Genomic DNA, 27,491 nt, shown 5'->3' on the forward strand with positions numbered 1-27,491 from the left:
GTTAAATTCTGTACAGAAAAATACTTAAGACATGCAGGTTTCTGCAGCAAACCCTTGGAGAAGCTGAGAACAAAAAATGAGAATCTTTAGTGTTCTATAACCACTGAACCACTTTCATGTGATCTTTCATAGAAACATAGAATTATAGAATGGCTTGGGTTGGAAAGGACCTTGAAGATCATCTTTCCCCTCCAATTTAAACTTTGGTTCTGAGACCAATACAATAGTCTGCATCAGGGGTTTTGCCTTAAAAAATAATAAAATTAAGGTGGTTGACCAAAACAAGTATTTTTAATTGATAAATATGTGATTAGATGCCTGCACATAATTTTGCTGAACTTAGGCAGCAATAGAGTCACTACATAAAAAATATAGCATCAATACATCTGGTTCTTTACTGTAATGTCACAGAGAGTCAAGCAGTTAAAAATGACAAATCAAGGAACCATCAGTTTCCACTTAACCCTTCCCTGTCCAGAGTGATATTAACCTCTGCATTTGATTGCAGCAAGCACTTAACCTGCCTTGGTATAATTTTTGAGAGTAATATTAATGTTCATTCATTTTATGAGCCTAAAAAATATTTGTGCTACAGCTCTACTTGAGAGGAACAACCAAATATCATGCTACAGACCACAGACTGCATGCCTAGGGGTCAGGAAAGAATTTTTCTCCCTGGATAAAGCGCTGCACACTTGGCAACAGTGAAGTGGGGGTTGTTTTTCTGCTTCATGTGAACCATCATACATGGTCCACTGCAGAACCAAGATATTAAGCTACTAAATCTTCTCCTTCCATCCCCCTCCATCTAAAGGACCTGGATGGTAAATTTTAAGGTCAACCAGGCCAATGTCAAATCCTGCCCTTTTAATGCACTTTCTGGTTGTCCTTTTACCACCCTGCTGTTGCAACACCCTGTCTGTTTGTTCAAATCACTGAAGTCCAATGATGTGCATCAGTTTGCCAATGTCTGAGTTGCTTTTGCTACTGCTGATTGCACAGGTACTGTTTGAAACATCCTGCCTGAGAAAATGAGCTGGGATTAGGCAATGGGAAACAAAAGGTACTGGGAAGATCAACAATGATTCTGCTGTCTGTTCTGAGATGGAGAGGAGACCCATTTATGTGGTGTATTAAGAGGTAAAGAATAGGGAAGCATTTCAAGAATGAAGAATGTGTTAAAGAGAAACACTCCCACAGCATTTGTAAATTCTTTCAACTGCCTGCTAAAAACTGGAAAAACTGATTTCTAACTATTTTATTTTATTGTGGATGCTGTACCAGCTTTGCATGGCAAAACCTTTGGTATCTTCTCTTAGTTTGGGGCTTAAAGCAGCAATGTGTGCTCCATTTCCAAGCCTCAATCAGCAGGCACTCCAGAAGTAAACACTAATTACATTGTAAGCCAAGATTTCAGATGGCAGGAACTGACAGAAGTGCATATCATGTCAGAGGAGGATGACATGGCGCAAAATCCTTTGTTGTTGGCATGACATGCTTGCTGTTATAAGACATCCTGGGCAGCCAATTGCATGAAGCTGCCAGTGGATTTGGATCTGCACTTTCTGGAGGGGTGCCTGTTCTGACCATCTGAGGAGGAAACCCAGAAAAGACCCATGTTTTCATGGGAGACAGTTGTCTGATGGAAGTGATTGCTGTGGGAAGACTTTTACTGATCTGTAAAACTAACATGCACTGTGATACTCCCAGAAACATGATACAAAATAATGAGGCATGTTTTGAGGGGAAAAGAATTGCAGAAGTTCTCCACTTGACTGGAGATTTTATTTGAGCTTTCTTTCCACAAACCACTGAGCATTCTTGGGGAAAATGTGGTGCAGCGAGTAGTTACTGAGACATTTTGTATCAGACAGACATTGGGGTGTAGACAGCTGAAATGAAAAACCCCACAAAAATAAACACAAATCAGGTGGCTGTGAACAACTCATTGCACATTTTTCTGTTTGGATCTTCTACTGCTATGTCTCCTTCCTTGGTGTAATCGACCTCCCATTATATTCACTTACCACAGTGCTGGTTTTTTATCCATACCCATGTTCTCATGAGTAATGCATGCATCATCTTATTTGGTTTTATTTTACTGTATAACTCTGTATTGTCATACAGAAACAGTGTCTCAAATGACTTTCAGCTTTACACAAGGCCAAAATGGAAGTGGCTGCTCTGCTGGGAAGTGGTTAAGGTGCCACTCAACATTACTTCCCCACACAGTGTCATCCCAGAATTATTCAAAGACAGTTCCTTTCATCAACTGATACAACCACCCATGTGTTGACACCCATTTTCCCTGCCTTGCAAATGATATGTCCTTTGGAAAAAACTGCAGGTATGCAAACTGCTGCTCAAGAAATTTCTAGGTTTTAGACAGGAATGATGGCCTGTATGCTCCACTTCTACTTCTCATAAATTGATTTCATACCTGTCTGCCTTTCACCTGTGGCCATCATAGTTATACTTAGGGCTTTCCTGGTAGAAGTATTTAAGCATTCCTTGTGTAGTCTTTGTGCAGAGTGTGTGATGATGCTTAAAATTGCTGCACTTAATACACTGTCCCATGCAACCAATCAGTGCATGTGCTGAGGCAACAGCCAATATTTCTGGATGTTTGGCAGCAAAGTTTGGTCAGACCTTTTGCAGAGTTGTTTCAATCTGCCAGATGTTCAGAAATCCTGGACAATGCTGAATATCCTCAGATTCCACCCAGACAAAATTTCTAAGCCAGAAAGAGGCCATGACTGGGGAACACTGAACATACAGTATCCCTATTCTGAGTTGCTATTTTTCAGGGTTGATTTTATTCTTTTGTATAATTGATCCTGTTTTCAGTAACCCACTAAACTGTGGGAGAAAGGTGCTATTTGCCCCTATCCCATTTATTACTGTGTTTACTTTCTGTCTCCTTTCCCACCTTAATTGCTTATCTACAGCCAGCTAGGGACAGGAGTTCTGCTGGTCCATGCAATGGCAGAAAGATTGGGTCCCTATTCTTGGTTGTTGTGGTACTCACTGCTGTAATTAAAGGAACATCAAAAACAATCTAATAATAATGGTGGTAAGAATAATAATAAAAGTTTTTTATAACACTTTAACTAATGTACATATGAAAACAAAGACAATCTTATATTGTGTAGTATCCACCCAAATCAGCATTGTTTTAACTGAAGCCAGGCCATGCATTTGTGCTGCTCTTGGTCACCACTTTTTCTTTCATTCTTTACTTTTTCTTCAATGTGTTTCCAAGTATTTTGGATTTTGAGGTGGAAGCAATTTAAATCACATGATAAGCTGACAAAAAAATCTGTGTGATTTAACTGCATTTACCTGCCCCCAGTTTGCATTGAGGAAGCCAACAAATTGTTGACCCTGACAAGGGTATTGAAGGTATCTGATTTGTGATCACCTGCTACTGTAATGTATAGTTGTAAAGCATGGGTTTGTGTCAGCTAAAGAGGACAAGAGTGTTTATTTAAGAATTTATCTACAAGGATGTCCCTAAGGTTGATTTTGAAGAGCATTTACCTCATTAGTAAGGATTTCTGGACTTGCTATTTTCTATAGTAATTAAACAGAAATCAGAAAAAAAATCTTGAATTACGTATTGATAAATTTCCAGAGGAAAAGGAGATATAAAATATTCATATTGTGGTGTAAAGGAGCTTTAGTTTTTACAAAAATAATGGTGGACTAAATACCGTGACTAATCATAAAGTCCACTGTTTAGGCATGATAGCATAACAATGTCTGAAAAGGGAATAGAACAAAATCTAGTGGTTTCCCAAGAGAAAAACAGCTAATCAGCATATCCTAAATAGCTGAACAAAAATATAATCAGAGATTGAGATCATGTAGGTCAGAGTAGAACCAGTCAGTATAATTCTTCTTATTATTCTTGTCCCATGATGGTTAATCATGAATCTCTCAAATTTCAACAAAGTCTTATGAGGTTCTTCAGTTCTGCTTTTAATTTGAAAAATATCATCATCTTTTCCAGACTAGTCTCCCTTGCTCCTCTGGGTCAGTGCACAAGTCTTTGTTGTGGTCAATTCCACTGGCAATAAAACTCATCATGTAACATTATGCTTTCTTATTTAAGTAAATGGTCTTAGCAGTATATGAAACATGACTGCAACTTAACATAACGATGTTTTAAATTTGATTTTTTGGGGAATTGTGCATTTCATGGTCATAATATGTTTAAAGGTTAAAAAAGACCTAGTAAATGGAAGTGTGTGAGTAGTTGACTTTCTTTTCCTTGCCCTGCAATAACCTGTAGTGGTGTGAGAGGGATGAAAAAGTGGGGAAAGTATTTTGGTTGATTTTTTTTTTTCTTCCACAAATATGCCCCTAGCTTAAATTTTGTTTTTCTAGCTTACCAATAGGTAGAACAGAATGCTTATCATCAGGCAAGCATTTGGCTAACTAGTAATATTTTTGCCTTCTGCCATCATAAGGAAGGCTTAAATTCACTCCAGGCCCTTGTCTCCATCTGGGTGATGAAACCACAAAGGTCAGGAAGGGGCTCAGTGCCACATATAACAACGAGAGCCCCACCTAAAATAGCAAAGGATGCATTTGACTGTCTATAAATGTGTCCTTTAGAGTTTGCACCAAATGCCACCGGGTCACAATTTTGATGCAGGAGAAGAAGGTAGTCATTAATAGCTGGCAAGCATGATGCATTCAGAATCTCTGCAGAAGGCCACATGTGGAGAAGGTTTATAATCAAAACACATCATTACTCATTGTGGTTTTGCTCAGTCCACACTCATTCCAGCACCTAGACTCCAAAGCTAAAAATTTCTGCTTTTGACATGTTGCTTGGCTCTGTTCACTCATGGATGCAGTATGAAGTTCGGAAACCTACTGGGCAAAACCAGACAACATCATTTTTTTTCCGTGTAACATCTGGACTCCCTAGTATCTAAGTGCATGCTGAACAGCAAGAAACATTGCTGTGAATCGTGTACAACTGAACCCATTACTGAAGGGGAGAAGCCAGTCTGTCTGACAGGGAGCAGGGAGGGCTGGCTGCTGCCCAGAGGAATGAGCCAGGAGCTGAGGAGGAGCTACACACAAGCTGTGCCATCACCAGCTGGGCACAGTCCCACAGGCTCTGCACACATCAGGCAGTCCATGGGCTCTGACAGGGTCTACTGCTGGTCCCAGACATGGCAAGCAATGAACTGGGTTCAGGATCCCAAAAGCAGATACAGTCAGGAGCAAAAGTAGGCAAGGCCAAATTGTCCTTCCATTGGTGCCCAGTTCAGTTTTTAGTGTTCAGTCTGTAAGACATTATCTGGTTACTGGAGGTTTCTGCATTTCTGGCAAGGGCCTGAAACAGCACCTGGTTTTGTACCTAAGTTGCCAAGAGCTCGTTGTTCAGTGTTTGTTAGGGGACAAACTTGCCTTCATCAAGATTTTTAAGCCAAAAGTCAGCTTTGAGCCAGTTCATAGTTCAGCATCCCATGTGAATACACATCTCTGTGTTCTTCTCTTATGTTGGGGAAATAACCTTTGGAAGAGGAAAGATGTTGATGTGTTGGGGTGGTGTGTGATGAGGGAGACACTGCTACTCCTATTGCAGTCAGAGATTACATGTCAAAGCTCTCTGCACTAGCTGGAGCCAGAAAATCAAGGCATTCCACTGAGGGGAATGTCCCTGAGGTGACTCTTCCAGTATAAGGGCTTGGAATTGCTTGCCTAAATATGTTAACTTTATTCTTCTAGGAGACCTGACAACCAAGTTGGGCATTAAATCATGTTTGTTGACTCACAAGTTGGTGACTTGACCTCTGAGTTAGCCATCCCACATGAAGAATATGTTGTAGTGAGAGTCTAGGGATGATCTAAGCTCTTATGCCTTTATTCTTCACAGGAGTTTTAGGAATAGACATAGTGGAAACCTGGAAATCTTCCATTTTCAAAAAAAATTCTAGGCTTTCTGGTGATGAAGACAGCTTTATTCTCTGTAAGTCAGTGCATCACTGTAAACCTGTAGCCAGACAGAACAAAGCAATTCTTGTCTTCTGAAAATACTATGGCTAAAACTGGTACAAATTCATAGTCAGTTTTGCATTGTTTTATTGCTTATGTGGAGACCTTTGTAATTCACGTGAAGAATGAGGCAAAATGGAAAAATAAGTTATGTTTCTTTCTGTATTTTCCTTTTTTTTCTGCACCTTTTCAAAATACTGTGGTAAATGTTACTCTATAGAAATAGCATTTATTATAAACACAACAGCTTAGCTTGTTAAAATACTAATTAAAAGCCATACTTCATGCCAAGTGCAATGTATACAAAAACTTTTCATTTGAAGTTGTCAACAATCTCCACACATAGCCCAAAGAAAATAGAGAAGCAAAGACTGACAAATTAAATAGTTCTGCTCATGGTTATTTGCCTTTTGGCAACAGAATATTGAGATTATTTCATCCAGCTCTGCACTTTCTCAACTCACGTTGAATCAGAATGGTAATTTTCCTCTAACTGCATAGTGGAGTCAAATTGGAACTCTGTGGCTTGAGAGTTTGCCATTCTTTCCATGTGCCCCATTATACACCAGCAAACCTATAGTTATGGTGCATGTATTATTTAAATTGTTTTTGCAAAGCTTAGAATATTAATGTAGTGCACACTGTTTTGTAGAAGGTTTGTAAATGCACCCACACACATGGTAGTATGTGAAATCTAATTCATTTATGTCATACTCCCATACTGGTAAAGAGAGATAATGAATTATAAATAATTATTAAAAAAAAATAAAGTGAATAACGAATTTTTCTGTTCTGTGAACACCCTGGAACAAGAGTTCAATATACTTAAGCTTGATTATTTTTGTCTATATGAGCCCTGGTGTTCCCTTATAAAAGAATAACTCAGCAGTTCGTCTCTGCAGGGAGGCAAATATAAATATTTCAAAACAAAGTTATGCTGAAAGCCAAGGCACTAGAAGAAAAATTATGATAAAATCTTGGAAATACAGATTAAAGAACTATGGCAAATGGTATTGATTTTTGCTTATTTCATGGTACCACTTAAACAGCCTAATTCAAGTAGAGTCCTAGTGTATGTCTGCGGATGGTATTTAACACATACACAGGCCAGAGTAGAGTTGGATCCTTCTCTGCTGGCCTTCCTAGCTAAAGCAGCAGAGGAAATAGTCATTGTTACCTCCTTGACATTTATGTGGGGTACTGAGACGTGGTGAGAGTTATTGGCTTGTGCAAGATCACACAGATATACATGCTTGGATTCAGAGCTGAACTGCTGTGTTCCAGAGGTTCAATTCCCATCCAGTACCTCAGACACAAATCTATCCTTCTTGGAGATAAATAGCTTCTGATTTTGGAAGAGAAAGTTAAGATTTGCAATAGGTGTGAATATCACAGCTATTTAGGTGACTGCTGATGGACTAAGGGCATCACCTTTTCAATGCCAGAATTAGGTCCTCAGAGTCTTGACACAAAGCTCGTTTGTTGGGATCTGCTAATGGATGGAAGTGTAGACAAAGATTTGTCTGCTCAGGAGACTATTACACAGCCACAGGTTTAATGGAAAACACTGTTGGATTTGTTCAAACCTCTCAATAGCAATGTCAGCAACGGCAGTGAAGTGGAGCTCTGTTGAAAGCATAAGCAGAGTAAGCGCTTCTTCCACAACCCAAACAAATGGAGCTACTTTTGAGTGCACATGTGTGTTTCTCTTACCAAGATCACAGCAATTTCAGTTTTGAGAGAAAGCATTAGAAAGAAGAGGCGAGCCCACAAACTTTCTCTTGAACTCAGCATGTCTATAAATATTTATCCTGAACTGTTGAACTAGAAATTTATAGCCATATCAATTTGTACTTAGTATTTCAGTTAGTGCTTTGAGGGTTTTTCCTTTTAAACAGTTGTTGCTCAGCTCTTCATTTTTATTTTTATTTTAAACACAGCCATTCATACATTGTGCTGTCTGAATTACCTCTCCTAAGCTGTTATTAAAAAGTGTATGTGTGTATTTGGGAAAGCTTATAGATTTAACAGATTATTACAGGATGAAAGACAGTTGCTGATGAGCAGTTGATGTTCCACAATAGGATTTTGTATGGAAGTCTTAATTGTTTAATGCATGGCCAGAAGTTGCACATAATGGAACAAACAGTGCAATGAGAAATGCTAGTTGTCTAATGTATTTAAATCTTCACAATCCAGCATTGCATTTTATATCTCTTTGTAATCCCATCAGTTGTACTTTTTAATGAAGTTTAAAACAAATGGCACTTCTCAGCCCCACCAGGAAGCACCAACAAAGCAGTTCACAGAACTGAGGAGAGTTTTTGTAGCCTATCCAGAGCACAGCCTTTGCCAGCAGCATTCGTCACTCTCAGCAGACAGTCTTTAAATGCACATGCAACTGTGCAGGCAACTCAGCAACAAAGTTTTAGCATTCTCTGTGGCCATGGCCAGGCTCCTGAATTGCAGGAGATAAATCTTGTCTGGTGGGAAGCTGAGGGCATGTTCATTCAGAGCACAGAGTGTTTGTTACCACTTTACATTCCAGATGCGGTTTGCTGCCCTTAATTATGGTTTTCATAGCTTTAAACATATTTGCCAGTAGCTGTGTGTTTGGGCACAGAATGAAAGCATATATTTTCTCTTTTTTTAATTAATTTTCCACAATGGGTCATGCATACTGTGTGTACTCTTGTAAATTTGTAGAGATTCCTTATCTGTTGATAGCATGTACTAATAGGATGTACTGATATTGAATCCCTAAGAACAACATCCCTGAGCTAGGAAAGTATGAAGCTCATTTGTTCAGTGGCATAGCTCCTACAAGAAGACAGGGCCACTAGTAGTCAGTGACATGTAAAATAAATTCATGTCCCATTAAGACAGAAACTTCACATCAGTAAGTTAAAAAAACAAAGTCTTTCAGTCTTCCAGAAATAATGTGCAAAGGAAAAATATTTTTTGCAAGTTTTACTGCGGTCAATGATGAACATTCTCTTTAGAAAAAAAAGAAACAGAGTGGATTGTCGTCTTTAAAAAGTGTCTGCCAATTCAAACCCCAAATATTATTGTTATGAAAGGATTGTTGCTCTGAAAATAATTGATGCTGTTTGGTTGTGCTTCTTTTGTGTGGTATCAACAGAGTCTTTTGACCTGATGCTGTCCCAGTCTCAAGCTGTGGCTCAGAGCATCTGGATTCTGTGATCAGTTTTGTGAGGTAAAACAGCAAAATGTTTACAGTTTCTAAGTGGGGACGTGCACATCTTTTGCTAATGACAGAGCAAAATATTGGTGTTCATTTCATCCTGTACTTGTTCAGGGGGCTTCCTTGTGCTGATGCTGGGTCTAAACAACCATTATCCACCTTTCTGAATTGTTATTGAATGAAGGATGAATGAAGGATTCACAACTGAAAGTAAAAATGTGCATCAAGTCTTAAAAGCTAAGCTTTTGGTGGTGGGAAGAGGGGAGACAACTTCCCAAAAATTTATTATTATTGTGTTAAACTGTTTTATGTTTCAATCCTCTACTGCTGCCAAACAAAATTTATGAACAAAAGTAGTGGCAAACACAGGAAATGAGGCTGTCCTGTTGAACTGGAAATGAATGAACTGCTCCTGTTCTGAAACTTCTCACAAAAAAGTGAAACTCCGGTCTGATTTCTCAGAATCCTCTAGCAAAGATTACTGCTGCTCTGAAATGAGCACTGGTCCTACCAGGAAACTTCTGAAATTCTCCTAAACTCATGGCTACTGACTTAAAGCAGCTGCTTCATTTAGTAATATTTCATAGACATCTTGAGTCAGAATCACCAAAGCTGGGAGGATAGTGCAAGAGAGCAAATTTTATGGGGCTTAGTGGGCTGTGTGGAACAACTAGCAAGAGCTTATTTCCATTCTGCAGCCACAGTTTTTTCCCTTTGAACTCCTTTACATCCTTACAGCATAATCCTAAGTGACCCCTAACTATGCACTTAGGTCAGCTATTTCTTTGCAATTTTTTAGCATTTTAAGCTACTCAGGACCTCACAAAATTTATCAACTTTTAAAAGTTGGTCCATGGGAAGAAAGTGGAAAGAAAGCTTCATCTTTGCAGTTTACCTTATTTTTTGCTTTGAGGAGAGACTCAGAACCAGAGAAAATTCTCATTAAAATTGATGAGAGTTTCATCCAAGAGATGGCTTCTAAGTTTATCTTCTGTATTTTTTAGAGAGCTCTTGTGCTTGCCCTTGCCTTTCAAATCTTTTTGGCCCATACATGTGGCATCATTGAAGTTATTCAGAGCTGACAGAGCCGTATCTAAGTAAGTTGCTCACATTCTGCTGTGGCAGTGACTTAATGCTCTTATTTGTAACACTATTTTACATGGTTCTCATTTTGCTGCCAAAACTCTGGACCTATTCTGTCTGGATCCTCTTTACTGTTCACTCAATACTATGCTCTGATATCTGTATACAAACACATTCTGTTATTATTTGTGGTAAGAAGAGCAGTGGCCTCCCTGTGCTGCAGCTTCATTTCAGTCTTTGCATTGATTCCTGCAATAGAAAATTTGTTGGCAAGGAGGAAATATGGCCAGATTATTTTGATCTAACCTTACTAAATATGGAAACTAAGTTCCTTTTAGTGTAAGTTTGACAAAGTCTGACTGTCTCCATGTCTCAGATCCTCGGCTGTGAAGTTATGAAGTCAAAGTTACACTTTCCCGAGTGGCAGCTACCTATTTCAGAACTGAAATTGTCTTCAGTTTGTACAAAACTCAGTTTCCTGCACACTCTTACTTTGATAAAATGCCAGAATTTTACCACTTTGCAGAGACCTTGTCAAGTTTGTGTGTCAGGATGGCATCTGGGTGGCATTGGAGGAAATAGGCTAAGCTTTCTCCTAGTCTTTATCCAAGGTTTATGGCACCTGTTTGGTTTTGAATTGGCAGCCTAGGGAAACCTTTTTAAAAATGGGGAAAAATCAGACAATGACTAAATTTAAATATAGAACTAAAGATGGACAGAGATTCAGTCTATTTATAATCCCATATTAAGTTTAGAAAACCTGTACTTACAGGAAAAAAGGTCCAGGTGAGCTCTGTGGGTGGTTAGCATAAAACTCTTGTCATGCACTTAATGGCTACAGGTCAGCTGGCTACAGTGTGGGGAAAGTAAAAAGGCAGATGTTGCTACTGGTAGAATGATTTATCAAAGCTCCATCAGAACAGCTCTGCCACTCTGAGACAGCAACATCTGTGTGAAAATGCCCCCATTAGTGTAACAGAGGTTTACAGCCTCTGGTTCAGCTGCTGATTGACATCCCAGCTACACCGACACGTGCTCCTCTATACAGTGTGTTCCCTTCGTGTCCTCTGTACAGGAAAGGGTAGAATCCATCTTGATAGTGTTCTGAATTTCAGCTGAATGATGTTTCAGGTTATTTTGGGGTGTCTGAAGACTCCTATAACAGTGTTACTTTAAATGCAGTAAATTTAAATTTATTATTTAAACGAAAGAACATCTAATTTAAGAAAAGCACATACGATTAATTCCTAAAGAAATAAGTGGGGCTTAAGTATTCTCTAAAGAGCTGCATTAATTGGGACTGGTGTTTGAACTCAGAAATTATATAAACTGAAGGCAGCTTGGCACACAGTGCTACTCTGAAATTCCACTGGAGTCCTTCAGAAAAAAACATAAGACAAATGGACTTGTTGAGGTTATGGTACCTGGGGAAGCAATGCTTTATTCAAACAGCTACACCCTGGTGACTGAGCACAAAGCCAATACTCTGTGCACCTCTAGAAACCCTTGACACTGAGTTTCACAAAAGAAATATGTTTAAATGTAGAAGATTGAAGAAGAAATTATCTGCAGCTGCTGTCTGCTTTTCAGTTAGCAGACCATGTCTTCCATGGATAGGTCATAAATTCTTCCCTGCTGAGTACCATAAAAACTGATTCCCCCAAAGAACTGTGGTAGTATATGTAGTGTTCAGCACCTTTGCAATCTGCAAAAAGGGGTTGAAAAGGCAGATACAGAATAAGCAGATTATGCGGAACTGCTTTTAAAGAATCAAAAGTAAAATTGGTGGGGTGCCATCTGCAAAAGGATTTCATATTTGGTGTCTGGACTATAAAATATGAAGTGCCATTTGGCATTGATGAGTACAGAGTAGAAAAATAGAACACACCCAAGGTTTACAGAAAGACCATTATTTTTTCTTGTATGCACATTAGGTAATGCTTTGAGGTGAGCATTTTTGTTCCTACTGTACTGCAGTTTTGCTTTAATGAGACAGCTGTGGATTCTGGACTGCTCTGTAGAAGAGGCAGGTTATTCACTTTGTTTGCAAGGTTATAGCTAAGTCTCCAAATATTTAACATTTTCATGTTTAACCTTGCCAGGCAAGTTCTCTGTTTTAAAAGCAAGCTTTTAAAAGGAGTAAGCTATTCTTGAGATATGGTTTGTGTGTGTTTAAAGTCTCAGAAGGAGCTTAACAATGTATCATGTCCACTTTCCTTTATCAAGAACATCTGCTGTTCATTTGTTAAAGCAAACTGCAGCTTGAGCCTAACAGAAGCTTTGTTACAAGACTCACAAAAGACCTGCACTGGCCAGAACTGTGTCTCCCACCTGCACTAACCATAAAAATAAATTAAAATCAAATTATACTACCTATTAGGTGGGCTGTAATCATGATGTTCAGTTGTAGTCTCAACAGTTTTATAGTACTTCTTTCCTAAGACTGAAATTAGGAGTTCACAGCAGTATAAACTATTAAAACAAGAAGTGGTGCTTTTTTCTAGTTTGAATGCACAGCTCTCTTTACATGTTATGGTGTATCCAATTCTTAGCATCCTCTGCTAAGTTTGTTCTCAAGTACTTAATTCCCCTCACAAGTCTTTTAATCAAGGTCCAGATCCAAAATCTCTTGGCTCTCAGTCCAAGGAAGGTAGGGGACAGTGGATAGAGTCTGATGACTATGGGAAACACCTCTTTTTTTGTAGGACCTAGGATGAGCTCCATCCACAGAACAGCTGTTACTGTTTGGATTGAGTCTCTTGGCATGAGAGCCTTCAACTGTATGACCTTCAGATGAGCTCATTACTCCAAGTTTTGCAAAAAGTGCAAGTAGTTTACTCCCTAGTAGTAATGAGTATTTGCTATGCCAAGTTCACAGGCAGCAGAATAAAGGCCAAAGTTTGGCACATACTCTGAGTGGTTTTTCACGTCTCTTGACGTGTCCTTCTGGTGTGACTTCTAATCATCTGCCCACAGCAAACACTTGGGAGCTCAGTGGTAACATCTGACAACCCTAAGTGAAGCTATGCTCATTTTATCCCCTTGCAGCTTCTGTTCTCTGTGGCCTTTTCTGATGTGTAGCTCCCAGAAATTGATGGTTTCTGCTCGAAGATGGGCGTGGAACAGAGAATGGGCTACAAAGCCTTCTCAAATTTCCCTCAGTTTCTGGTATTCCTTAATGTTAAGATAGACAGGTAGCCACATAAGTAAACACCTGCTGTTCCTTTAGAGGAGGTCACTGCTGTCAGACATCATCTACCAACCCACTGACCAATTTCTCTTGAAAGTTTAGTGCTTGCCCTGTCCACTGTGGTGTGGGAAATAGCTTATTCTCTTCTGCTTTGCAGGTATTTTTATGCATTAGAAAACATTTCTCATTACTGCTTTTCTTCATATATGACTTGTTACCCAGGTCATCCAAACCTTGTTTTTGTGTTGCTTTACAACTTCCAGAAGCTACAGTCTAACTATAAATATGCTAACTACAGTACCAACAATCAGTGTTTTAAAGAAATCATTTCTTTGTGTTGCAATGATTGAGATACAGGCTAAGAGCATCACTCGTGGTAGCCTCAAGGTCTGCATATCCTTAAAAGTCTCAAGACAAGTGGAATAGTCTGTATTTGCATAATGCTTTATTCGTGTACATGTACAGATTTACTGTAAGAAGTATATATTGTATTTGTCTGTCTCAAATATAAATGGGCAGTTCCAAGTTCTTCTCACTGAGAAATAAGTGTCAAAAAGCAGTGTCACTTAGCTGCAGGAGCACAAAACCTGCTTATTTTGGAGTGTTACATCATAGAATCATAGAATCATTAAGGTTGGACTCTGAGATCATCAAGTCAAACCACCAACCTCTCACCCCACATGTTCACCACTAAACCGTGTCCTCAAATACCACCCTGTTATTCTTTAAGAGCCAACAAAGGGGACAACCTTCCTCAAAAAGCAGCAAGGTATGAAAATTAGGTTGAAAGCTTCATTTTGAATAGCATGTGAATAGATAATATTTCTGTCTTTCAAATGTAAATTCAAAATCAAGTTTCTTCAGATGGATCGAACCCCACAAATACAACTGATTCTTTTATTGAATTGATTGAATACAACACACACATAGGTCTTAATTCTGGACTTTGTGGAATTAAGGCAAAGGTAGTCTACAGAAATAGCAGCACAACTGAATTCTGTGTGCTGACAAAATCTGGATGTCCTAAAATTCTGATTTCATGGGAGAAGGATTGTCTCTTCTGAGCAATTTTAGTCATTAGTGAACTCATATTGCAGCATATGAAATCATCTCTAGGAGGGGAGTTATTTTGAATAGCGACTTCTTAGCAGCTGTAATGTTGCCAGTCTTAGTACAATTTGTGGGTGCCTGTCTATATATGATGCAATCTGAGGAGATTTTGCGAGCAAATAAATCCTTTTGATAGCTGTTTTCTTCCTGATCTCATTGCTTGTGTGTTAAATATGACCTTAAGTAGGAAAATGGGACATTTATCTAGTCCTTAACATCAAGCACTGAACACCTCAGCCAGTATAATGATTATAGTGCTTGAATATGTCATGTTAATGTTTGCCATCATTTCTAATAGTCTTTAGGTGTTACTGTCAAAGTGAGAAATACTCAATAATGGTTCACAGCCCATCAGTGTTTCACAGTTTCACTTACACTTTGGTTTATTGTCACTTACTGCTGACTCTTTTGGGTGCTGTGGGTTTACGTTCATTGTTGACCTCACTGGAGCCAGTGATGTGTCTAAGTAGGCAAACCTATGGTTCTTTGAAATTAGTGTATAAACAGCTCTTTTTAGATATAGGCTAATTTTTAAAAAATCTTTCCTTTCCTTTTGAACAAGCAAAAGGATCACTGAATATATTTGCCATTGGTGGTCACTGAATGCCTTTTGCTTTGTGACAGAGGGGAATAGTTTGTACTGGTGTATTTTTTAATAATTCTATCCTTTAGTGTACGGCTTCCATAGATTTGTTCTATTTTTGACCCCTTACTTCTTTTCTTTGGGCACCTGGTGCTGCCCTCTTCAATAGCATTCCCTCAGACCCAGATGCAAAACAATCCTAACTCTGGGAGTTTCACACACAACAGGTTCTCTCTCAGCTCTGTCCCCTTGCTGTCCCCTTCTGCACAGAGCAGAAGGCCTCTTTTACCTTAGCAGACTTTCCCAGGAACACTCTAAGCAATTGATGCGTCCAGATAAAAACTCAAAACTCATGTTTGTGCTGATACAATGGCTATTTGCTGCTTGCTGTCAATTTTCCACTTGTTATTGTTGTAGAACAGGTAAAGAGAAGCTGTAGCCTCAATGGAACTGGCAATACTCACACAGGCCAAGCTGTAAATAAAGGTTATAGCCTTCTGCTGCTGGGCATTAAATAAGCAGATAAATTTCTGTTTGCTGTGGATTTATTCAAGGCAGATGTTTTTAGTGAGCTCTGGAAAGGTTGGGAGGAATATAAAACCTGCTGCAGTTCTGGAATTGATCCATTAGGATCAAAACCCAGTAACCAGTGATTTGTTTAAGGGTCCCTGACACTTTTATGGCAAGACTATGTATTTCAGAGAGGTCTGGCTCAGTTTGAAACACATTCCAAACCCAAACCTGAAATAAATCCTTGCAACAGAGCAATTCTGTAAACTTCTGCTTTCCCATCAATTCATTTTTGACAAAAAATGAAAGAAAAAAAATCGGAGTTTGGGAAGGGAATGACTCAAACTTTTGGAAGGAAATGGCATGCTGATTGCCTGTGTTTGTAATTTTCGGTGTGGCATTTCCTCAGTGTAGAGGTGTGGATGAACAAAATAACACAGACATAAAATAAACACACATAGAAGAAATGGAAAAATACTTATTGTAGCCTCAGTCATGTGATACTGGAAGGACACTTATAATGGTATACCAGAGCTTGAGGGGTCAGCTAAAAATGGCCTCATGTGGTCCAAGAGGGACTTAAGAATATTATAAAACAAAAAGGAAAAGGAAGAAAGGTACTTCCCATTGCTTCGACCCCAGTTGTTCCCTGGGATAACTGATGGAATGTTAATACTTGGGAGCTTTGAAGCTGGGTTGAACAATACAACGAAAACACCAGAAAGAATTACTGTGAACTGGAAAAAACCAGTAAATATATTAAGTGATGTGTAATTGATGACTTGCATTCACAGGCCAGAATCTCAGCAGCTGTAAACAGATGTGGTTAGACTGATTTTAGTGAAGGGGTTGTGATGTAATGCACTGAAAAGGTGGTTCTGCCTTCACATCATTCAAGTGCTACTCTGTCATTTTACTGTATTGTATTACTTGATGTAACAGTTTGAAAGCCATTTTACCTCAAATATTTCAAGGAAATCTTAATATTTAGTGAAGTAAAAATGAGAGGTAGTAACTCTTTGGGTAAATCACTTAATCTCTCTGTTGGTTTCTTAATCTAGAATGAAAAGATGAGTACAAGGGCATTGACAACTTAATAGTAAGAAGCAGTTATTTGGTACAAGTACTTTCTGTGCCAGTGAGCACATTATCAACTAACAGGAGTTACAGTACTGTAACAATCTCATATTGATGCTTCACAATTCCCTTTTTCTGAAAATGAATTGTGCTGAGAAAGATATTCCTTGGAGCCTGTGCTCTGAGTAAGCACTAAACCAATTTGCTGGAGAAGGGTTAGAATTCTGGGTTGAGTGGGAGCTGTTGTTTTACAGAAAGCACAGAAAAGAAAAGGCATGGCCACAAAATGGCTTTAGAAAGATGCTGCAGGTTTTTTTAAACAGGAATCAGCTCTCAATGTGCAGGATCCCACAATTTATTCTTCATGGAACATGGCTCTTGCTTAGGTAAAGACAGACTCAGAAAGAACTGGAGAAGTTTGTACCAAAGTGGAAAGTTTCTTCAGCTTATTCAGCATATTCATGCACTTGGCAAACATTAATGTCCTTTATATTGAGTAAGTAGTGTCAGGAAGAAAAGGTCATCACATCACTGGCAAAATTAATTTCTCTGAACTGATACCTAGAGAATTAAAGGAAAGAGAAAAATTTCTGACAGCTGTAGGTTAAGCTCCAGCAGATGAGAAACCCAGCTGGAGAGAGGTGGGGCTGGATTAAAAATGAAAGGTTTTGAAAGAAGAGAACCTAGGAATGGGTAAGGTTGGTTGGTTAAAGATTTTAATTTGGAAAGTAAGTGCTGTGCAGTCAGAGAAAGCAGAGCTGAAAAGAGGATTGGAAACTGAGAGGAGAATGCTGGGAGGAATTCGCCCAAGCCACAACCAAGCCTTCTTCAAATCAAGATAGATCATCAATATTTTGCCCACCTGGAGGTTGAAGGGACTTCCTGTTCAGTTGCCAAAATTTGATAATGTAGTTCAGAATGCAACAGTACTTCTTTCCCAGTGAGCAAACACAGCCACAACTATTACTCATCCCAGCTCATCTTGATCCACTCAGTTACTTCATGACATGTAGGCAAAGGATCAAAGAGTTGGAAGATGGGGGGTGAACATATCAGAGTGGGGGTTAGGAGAGAAGTTCTGCAGTCAGGAGTTGTTATGATGACTGGAGAAACTTACAATTAACACATAGTAAAGTGACCCTCAAAGGGGATGGGATCTCTCATACAGCAGAAGAAGAACCTTTGCCTGAGTAGTCATTTTGTTGGTGGAAACTGGTGTATGTCTGCTTTTCCCTTTCCTTTTTTTTTTTTTTGCAAAAGAAACACACAGATCCTCATCGAGTTGCAACAGCTCAGTTGAAATCAATAACTCAATTCTCAGTTATACCAACTGAGGATCTGTCTGCAAATCTGAAGGTATCATTAATGCCATAGCAGGAAGGGATATATTAATATTTAATGAACGCACGGCTGGTTCATTTTTTTGAAAATTCTTCTTTTGGGTAGACCGCAAAGCTGTTTGAGTAGTGTTTTTGTGTGAATATGTGTAGGTGCTTATAGTCTCCCTCCCTCCATAATATGAGAATGACCCTTAATGACACTTTCATAAATTGCAACTCCTTATCTTCTGCTTTTAAAGATCAAGGCAAAATTTGATACGTGTCTGCATTTCTTGCCTGTATATTGTCAGGAGCCACTATATCTCATTACATTAACATTATAAGCCCAATCCTTGGCAATCATACTAGAAATTTTTGGTCTGGCTACCTTGTAGTCTTGCATACTTAGAGGTGTAGTAGCACTATTGCCCTTCAGTTTCTGAACAGTGAGGACCCAGGGTAAGGATTCTTCATCGGCGCTGTCACTTTGTTTCTGTGGAGAAACCATAGAAGTGGGAAGATTTTCTGCATAGGTATCTATCTGCCTGACTAGTCTTATGATTTTAAGTTTGACTTATCCAAGAGTTTTTTCATTTCACTATGTTCTGCCATTTGGCTTGCAAAGAATATGTGTTTAACAGCTCCCGTGTCAAGAACTTTCCACTGCATTGCTAAATGTCCGACATTTCTTCCTGATGTCATCATCTGTTAAGTTTACCTTCTTTCTCCATCTCTCTCACATCTTTCCAGGTCAGAGGATACCCTGAGCCCCAGATCACATGGTACAGAAATGGGCATCCTGTCCCAGAGGGAGACCATTATGTCATGGACCACAGCATTCGGGGGGTGTTCAGCTTGGTGATCAAAGGTGTGCAGGAAGGTGATGGTGGTAAATACACCTGTGAGGCTGCAAATGATGGTGGGGTTCGTCAAGTGACTGTGGAACTGACAGTGGAAGGTAAGAGGATACTTACATTACTGCAGTGATGATTATAGAGTTTAATTAAAGGAATAAGCTGAGTTAAACTGTCTAGTTAAAATCACAACTTGTGTTTTCTTATTGGGGCAAGAGAAACTTCCCATTTTAAGGCATTTTTCAGGGAACTAAATGTCTGCCGCTGGATAAAGTGTGTGTTCAGTTTGAGGTGTGTATGATGATGCCCAGCTAACACAAGTCCTAGCTTTACAGATTTTGCTATGAACTCTGTAATTTTCATGGAAGTCACCACTCAGGACAGAAACAAAGGCCTGGAAACTTAACATTTTCTCTCAGGCAGTAAAAACTGTGGCCATCTTGGTTGCCTCACAAATAGGCACACTGAATCAGTGGGTTTCTGGGGTTCTCCATGCACGCTGCCATTTGCTCAGCTGCACGCCTGGTTGTAATCACATGCTTAATGTCACACGGGAAACAGCCAAGATCAAACCCAGGAATTTTTAAGAGAACATCTGCATATTAGATAGTTGCAAACTGCCAAATGTAAAATTTAAAGAGTGACACAAAGCCAGGGAAGGATTGAAATCAATTGTACTGCAATTTGGTCATGTCAGAGATCTGTTGAATGTCACGACCTCTCTGGTCACAACTTTGTGTTGAATTCTTGAAGCAAAGAAAAAAATCTGAAGCATTCCTGAAGCAATCGGCATTTAGGTTTATTCACAGTCAAAATCTCTAACAGATATCATCAGAGTTCATACTGAAATATGTATAGATCTGGGCATGATTATTAATGCCTTCTGTTGTAAAAATCATGCAAAATCTTTTATGCCCCTAGTTTTAAGCCATGACAACTTTATGAGTGATAATTTACATGGAGGTGGAAGATTTTTTTAAAGCTGCTTTTATATCAGTTTTTCTGACCTGGGCTTTGATGCAGTTTAAAAGAAACTTCAAGGCAGTACCCAATGACTGAATTTCTCAGAGTTTGAGAATTATATGGTCCTTATTCTAAAAATCCCTTTATGCATCAAGATAGCAAAGCACAGATTTTTTTCTCTTCTCAGCAAAGATACCTGTGTGAGGCCGACTGTTACTTGACAAATGCTACTGAAACACGATCCAGTCTTTCCATCTGCATGGCTGTCCTGTCTGACAGTGATGTGGGTTCTTATAAGGTTCTAGAACAAGTATTTTTTTCACAGCCATCAGACTTGTTTGTTTGATGCTGCGGCTCTGGGTCTCTCCCAGGTCGGTCCCAAAGCTCCCCGGGCGTTGTGTGCACCAGGTGGCGCTGGGATTACACGGCTGCGCAGGGATCTCCCTCCTGCGCTCGGCAGCAAGGGAGAAGATTTGTTTTCTTTACAGAAAAGGTGGTGTGGGCTAGCATGGGGCTGAAAACCCAAACAAGTAAAGACTTCTTTCACAGTCCAAAAACCTTCTTTTGCTATCTTAATTCGAATTAGTGCTGCACTGTAGAAATTAAACATAGTGTTTCATTCACTTGTTTAAAAATATTTTTGCATTAATACTCTGCAGTGTTGTTACTACTAAGTAGACAGTAACTGTGCTAAAGCTTGTTTTTGAAATTGGAGAGCCTAACTTTGAGACTACAGATGACATAACCTTACACTGCAAATGTTGCATTTCTCCTTTGCGTTTGAAACCTGTAGAAATGCATATTTTACATAGTCTTTAGTGTCTGTAATTCCCAATGGTCTTGACAAAGCTTCTGACTTCCCGTTTTTCTATCCTATGTTACAGGAAGCTCCTTGATGAAATACAGCCTGCCATCCAGTGCCAAAACCCCTGGGTAAGAAGTCCAATGGCTTTGATATTGTTTGCCAGACACTTTAATATATTTTGGTCAGAAAACAAGTAAAATTACTCTTTCTGAAAATCTCCATTTATCCCAAGCAGAATAGCTACCATGAGAGCTGCAGGGTTAGCAAAATGGTTGAGACTGTGAGGATACAGCTAGTGCTCCCACATGCTGACTGAGGAATTAATCTGGCTGAAAACAGAACATCCTGCTGATACCTGCAATATTGCACCGTCCTCTGATGTGATATTGCACTCTCTTGTCTCTGCTCTCTGATACTCAGAAATCCTTCCCCAAAACTTCCATGACCTGACAGTCTCTTTATAAAGACAGAGCAAATACTGCTTTAAGAGTCGTCAGTAAGAAATAAAAGCAACTGAAATCAGCCTTCTCTCACACAGAATTTAAATATTTCCAAGCAACACAGCAGGTAAACTGTAGTCCGGAAGAAATAAATGCTCTGGTTTGGAATAACTGGTACCAAGAATGGGCCGATGGGGTGATCTAAGCTGGCACATAAAATAGTCTACTTCTTGTCATGTACTTTATGCACTTCAGTAAACATTTACAATTAAGTGAATGCCACTGTTTTAAAAACCTCAGACCTAATTCTTCCAAGAGCTGAATTATTTTGTTTTATAAGTAGTTTGAATTTAAGCAGAATTTTTTCTGATTCACGTCCCTGGCAATGAGTCTCCCTGGATATAGACAAAAATCCATGTTTCTGATTACGTTAGTGATCAGAATACAGATAGTTACAACTGAAGATTTTAATTTCATCACTGATATGAACATTGTTTATCTTTGTTTTGAATTTTAAAATTAACTGAGATTACAATAGTGAAAATGGTTAAGTAAAAGAAAATGGTAAATAATCAGGAAGGCTTTTACATGATAAAGTCTGTATTGTAAATGTGCTGCAGAAATACATGCAGGACAAATAATCAAAGCAAGAAAGGACAGTTAAGCTTGCTGTTATGTTTTGTTGTACATTCAGACTTTACAAAGCACAATCCTAATCCACTGCATTGCACAGAGTTAGAGTGATTGTCCTCATTTTTCATGCTCCCATGTTTTGCTCCTGTTCAGTATTAATAATTTTATGGTATGGCAAGTTTATGCCTTTACATAAATGGGGAAAGGGGAAAAGAAAAAAAATATACATTTCCATTTGTGCATGTTTAGGAACCAACCAGAAAGCTGCAGGCCAGCTAGTAGGTGATTTTCTTTTAATGAGTTAGTATATGTGCACAGATATATAACTATAGGAACCTAAAACACCCTAAAGATGGTCACTAAAAGACTTCTTTAATACACATTTATACCCTTCTTTAGTGGTACCATGAGGAAGACGACATTAAAAGCTATCAGATATTCAATTATATGATAAAGCAATTTTCATTTTAGCATATTACAGTCATCCTTCTCTCTCAATACTTCTTCCTGGTCCTGTTGTCCATGTAAACCCTTTCATTATGGTATCATCTCTTACTTAGACACCTCAAGCTGCCTTTCTGGCAACCATCATGTCTTGGCAGCACCTTGGACTGAGGCAATGAGGTCTCTGTTAGTATCTGACACCTGGTAGGAATGGTGAGGTATTGACACATCTTACTTGCATGTGGCAAAGGGCCATCTGGAAACAAAGGCCTTGAAAATGGTTCAGTTTGCTTGAAATTAAACATAAGAAAAAAAAAAAAAAGAAAAGAAATCACCATCTGCCATCTGCTAATGTGTCTTTGTTGTACCAAGGCTTCAGAGCAAAGAGTGAGTGTGTTCCCATTGACATTAACAGACCTGACGTTGCATCTTTTTTATTTTTTCATCCTATAATATTGCTTGATGTTTTATGGTTGTGTAACTGTTTATGGTTTTGGACTGCAGTCACTGATGCCACTCTAGTTTCATTCCACCTGTCATTTGCCAGCTGTGCCAGCCATGTAAGTAGAGTTGGGCATTTACACTTAACAGTCATTCACCCGAGATGGGTGTACTTTGGTTTTGTGCCTTCTTCATGTTTGCTTTGCAAACATTGCAGTAATGAGATTACAAACAAAATTCTTCCCCAAACCAAAAATATTTACCAGGACATGTCAGAAGTGTTGCAAAAACAAAGTGCTGATTCATAAATCAGAAATTAATTACTATGTCATTGCACTCAATAGCAAAACAAATTACATGATAAAAAACAGTGAACAGTGAACAAGTCTGCAGAAATAATCTATTAGGAAGGCAACTAAGAAACAGAAAATGGGAAAAACTAAATGCATACAGTGTTTCCTATCATTTGGTTTGCCCAGCTCTGCTTATAAGTAACTGAAAATGTCCCCAAGATCTGTTATGCATATGATAGATTACAGTACCTAGCATAATATTATTTAGTTGCATGAGGAGTCAAAAGCAGTAATTACCAGCATTTCCATTTCTTCCATTGGCCAAAAAAAATATGGAGTAACTACAGCCTTGGTTGCCACCAATTATATACCCTTGTTGGCAGACCGCTGGCCTAAAATGCTACCTGATGTGTGCTCTAACCACAACAGCTTCCAGTTCTTCTGTAAAACCAGAATGTAAATTGCCTTTCCAGGGGAAGACTTGCTGTTCCATCTGTGGAGCAGAGGCCAAGCATCTGGGGAGAAAGTCCACCTAAGTTTGCTACAAAACCCAATAGAGTTGTTGTGCGTGAAGGCCAAACAGGCAAATTCTCGTGTAAAATAACAGGACGACCTCAGCCTCAAGTAACTTGGTTTAAGGTATGATTTCCCCAAAAATTTATGTTTTCTTCTCTTTTGAAATTTTGTGAGTTGAAAGAAGGAAATGCACTTGACACTTAAAATATTCCTCTTGAGAATTTACATATAAGGAGAGAGGTATTTTTCCTCATTTTTTATGCTGAATAAACTCACAAAAGATAATAGTGTTCTTTCTCAGTATAAAATTCTCCTTTATCTGTCTCATTGTTGAAAATATTTGTACCAAAAAAATCATCTGAAAGCACCAAAGAAGATCTAGATTTTCTCCTGGTGTCTTAAGATTTTTGGTGGATGAGGGGAGGAGGAGGGGAAGAAACCATAAAAAAAAAACAAAACAGAAAAATTGCTCATAGAACACGGAAATGCTTCCAAGTCATCATCTGCTTTATTCTAGACTTATCCTTGTCTGTAATACAAGAATGCCAGGGCACATATCTGAAAACAAGCAGCCTCTTGCTGTGGGAGAACTCATTGACATCTCCTTGAGTTGGCAGCTCCACCTGGAGTCTGCTGCTCCTTCCAGCTGCTGGCAGTTCTCTGGGACCTGCTGGCTCTCAGGACAGTCTGCACTGCAGCTGCTCCACAACAGCCTGCTTCCAGTCCCACCACACTCGGTCAGGGTTTCCAGCCATGAAGCTCCATGCAAAACAGGATTTGTTATTCGGTTCTCTTTATTCAGGGCTGTGTGGTAAGCAGGAAGCAGGGACTACCAGTCCAGCAGTTTGGATCTACACTTTGGTACTTCTTCATACATTTTTTGCTGGAGGTTATATTTTACATTTTGGTATTGATTGTCAGCTTCTATAATGCGTTAATGCTATAATCTGGCATTCATTCTCTGATTTGAAGGAGAAGTAAGTAAAGTTCTTGTTATTAGCAGCCCCATATGTTCTGTTCATACTGATGTCCCTAAAAAACATATTTTAACACTTGCAGGTTCTGCATATATTTTTCTGTAAAATACCAGAGTTGTGTTGTTTGGAGGTTCAGTAGTGATACCATTGCTGGCCTGCAGACACCCAGTTCACTCCTTTGAACTTACCCTCAATCCATTGCTTTTGGTTAAATTGGTTTTCTTCACACTTTCATAATATTATTTTAGTATCTATTTTAAACACCACGAAGTTTTTTCTGTAGTCCATATGCCTTTAAAATGCAAATGTGTAGTTGCTCTTTATCAGAGCTTTATTGGAAGGTTGTTATTGTGAATCCTGTCCTTGCATCCCTGTTCATAAGGCATGGATTAACTGGTATTCATGCATGTGCTTTGGCTACCTGTGAACAACTTCAGGCCTACAACTGGTCATATCAGGACAGCACTGCAGGGTCCTGCTGAGTGGTGGGTGTTTCAGCTCTGCCTCAGACACTCTTGGAAATGAAATTCCATGACTGCTGGACCACATGGCTACTGCAGAGACAACATATGACCACCTTCCTTGCAGCGTGGAAGCTTTATCAGCAGTTAAAATGACACTTTTCAGAACTGATGAATAAGCCTTTGTGTAAATGTCTTACTCTGCTTATCGTTTTCTTTCCAATTTTCTTACTTGTTAACTTGCAAAGAACAGAAGCTTCTGTATTATCAGTTAACCCCCCCCCCCCCCCCCCGATGTGAACTAGTTTTTAATTCCTTTAGGACCTACAGCACCCAGATAGCAGCAGGTTGATAGAATTCAAGAATGACAGTGTTTGTAAACAGTGTAATGTTCCCCAAATATTTACTGACCAAAGCCCTACAAATTGTAGATTTGTTTGCTTTTGTCTCCTAAACTTAGGATGGGAGAAGCTGTGGTGCCTGATAGCAAGGCACTTGTCCTTAGTGGCTGGTGCTGAAGCAGAACCACTTATTTGCTCACAAATGAGTGAGCAAATTGAGTGGTCAATTATTTTGTAGAATGTAAAGGGAAAAATTATCATTCTGATCACCTGCTCTGTATAACAGAGAGCATAGAACTACATGCATTTATTCCTATCTCAAAGCCATATCTTTGGATATAACTCTAGTATGGGGCTGCAAAGGAGCTGTGTTGCAGCAATGCATCTCTTAGTATACCTAGAACTTTCTGCCACCTCCACCTGGCCATGGATGAGGTCCTCTTATGCAGAATCTTTTTGCACTTTCTGAAGTGACACAGTTTAAAAGAGCTATTGAGGGATAGAGAACTACTCTCCAACTTGGAAGCTTTTACTTACAAGCATTTGATTTTTTTATTAGAAGATGTTTGATTTCCTGGAACAAGCATGAAGACAAAACTGGTTTGAGCCCACATAGAGTGAAAAGAATTTTTTCTAGGAATATGGGTATAATAAATAATGAAAAGCCAAAACTAAACTGAGATGACAAAAGAGAGGGAAAAAACAGTCTCCTGCAGACATGAATTACAGAATTTTGGACACAGTTTTTTGTTTATACCATATGAGTATTATTCATAGAAGGAATCTGGCTAAAAAGTAGGAGAAAGGCATTTTGACCTGGTGTTTTACCAAACAAATTTTTGCTCCCCTTCTCTTAACAATAGCTGTCTGTCTCATGGTGTCTTGTGACATTTGCAGGGTGATACTCAGTTGCAGCAAAATGAGCGTTTCAACATGTACGAGAAAACAGGCATCCAGTTCCTGGAAATCCAAAATGTTCAGCTTGCTGATTCGGGAATTTACACATGCACAGTGGTAAACAGCGCTGGGAAGGCATCTGTGTCTGCAGAGCTCACCGTGCAAGGTACAGCAAAGAGTTTGCAGGAGAGACAAAAGTGAACCACAGACCTTCCTTTAAAATATTTCTGGTTGTGTTCTCAGTATATCCACAAGAAACATTCACTTTTTCCCCACTGTCTTCCTCTTTCTCTCTTCCTTAAATGATACTGTGGTAGCCTGGAATGTGCTGCAGCTGTAAACATTGCGTTGGTTCAGTGGAAAAAAAAGGCTATTGAAGTGCTTTGTAACAACTTTCTTTAAAACCGAGTTTTCACTTTTACTATGATTTGGACTTTTATATGTTTTGAATATAGATTTTCATTTCAGCAAATGGAAGCCTTTCACTTGTCATTGTAATCAGTAATTAATTTTGTACTTCTTGAATACTAGCACCAGATGCACATTTATACCAACTCTCTTTTGGGAAAAAAAATTGTTCTATATTTGTAGAACTAGGGAAGTAAAGTAAAGAATCATAACTCTAGACTGTAAAGAACAGCTTAATGAGATTAAAATTTAGGCTTCTCAGCTCCCGACCCCACCTATTTCACTGCTTGTAAAGGAAACAAGTGTCTTTGCATAAATAGTTTAGGACATTCTATTCTGTATATGCTTTATCATATACAGTTCATTTTGCAGTTTGATACTTCTTAGGGTGCCCTTTACAATAGCCTCAAAATACAGCCTTCAGCAACCACACTAAAGAGAATTTCTTCAGTCTGTGGGTAAGGAGTCAATGGATGCAGTTAAATAATCCAATCAACAGCTGCTGGCTTCAGCTGCAGTCATAAGATCAGTGGGGTAATTTTTTGTTGCAAGATTTTTAGGTTCACATCAATGCTGGCACTCTGTAAGGTATCAATAATATAAATAACAAGGGCATTAACATTTGGGATGCTCAGAACCACAATATATGCTCAGAACCTTTATATAACTTAAAGCTGTACTTTTTACCTGTAGGTTCCAATCTGATGAAGGCATTGTAGAGGAAGCTTCTACAGTTTGCCTATTCAACGGAGGTTTTATAGAAAAGGCTGGGTTTTTTCAATAAGTCTTTTTCTAAACATGAAACTCTATCCTTAATTGCTCCCCCTGAAGTGGTGAGCTTTCTGTTCTGTAATGGGTCTATCTGCCTCGAGAGATGATGCAGAACTGGGGTCACAAAGTCAGTTGTGGTGTATGTTTGCTTCAGA

At 38.9% G+C, this 27,491-nt stretch overlaps 1 protein-coding gene across 3 annotated transcripts in view; it reads left to right on the forward strand.

The window, feature by feature from the left end:
* Positions 1–27,491, forward strand: part of MYLK (myosin light chain kinase) — a 203,070-nt gene that overhangs the window by 62,599 nt on the left and 112,980 nt on the right. For all 3 annotated transcript variants that reach the window (XM_051787545.1, XM_051787544.1, XM_051787543.1), the window contains 4 exons: positions 18,843–19,050; positions 20,794–20,842; positions 23,439–23,604; positions 26,158–26,323. In XM_051787545.1, coding sequence (XP_051643505.1) covers positions 18,843–19,050; positions 20,794–20,842; positions 23,439–23,604; positions 26,158–26,323 — 589 coding nt within the window. The remainder of the gene's footprint in view (positions 1–18,842; positions 19,051–20,793; positions 20,843–23,438; positions 23,605–26,157; positions 26,324–27,491) is intronic.

This window comes from Manacus candei, unplaced genomic scaffold (genome assembly GCF_025592945.1).
Source record: "Manacus candei isolate 608988 ecotype Guabito, Panama unplaced genomic scaffold, ASM2559294v1 h1tg000023l, whole genome shotgun sequence".
NCBI lineage: Eukaryota > Metazoa > Chordata > Aves > Passeriformes > Pipridae > Manacus > Manacus candei.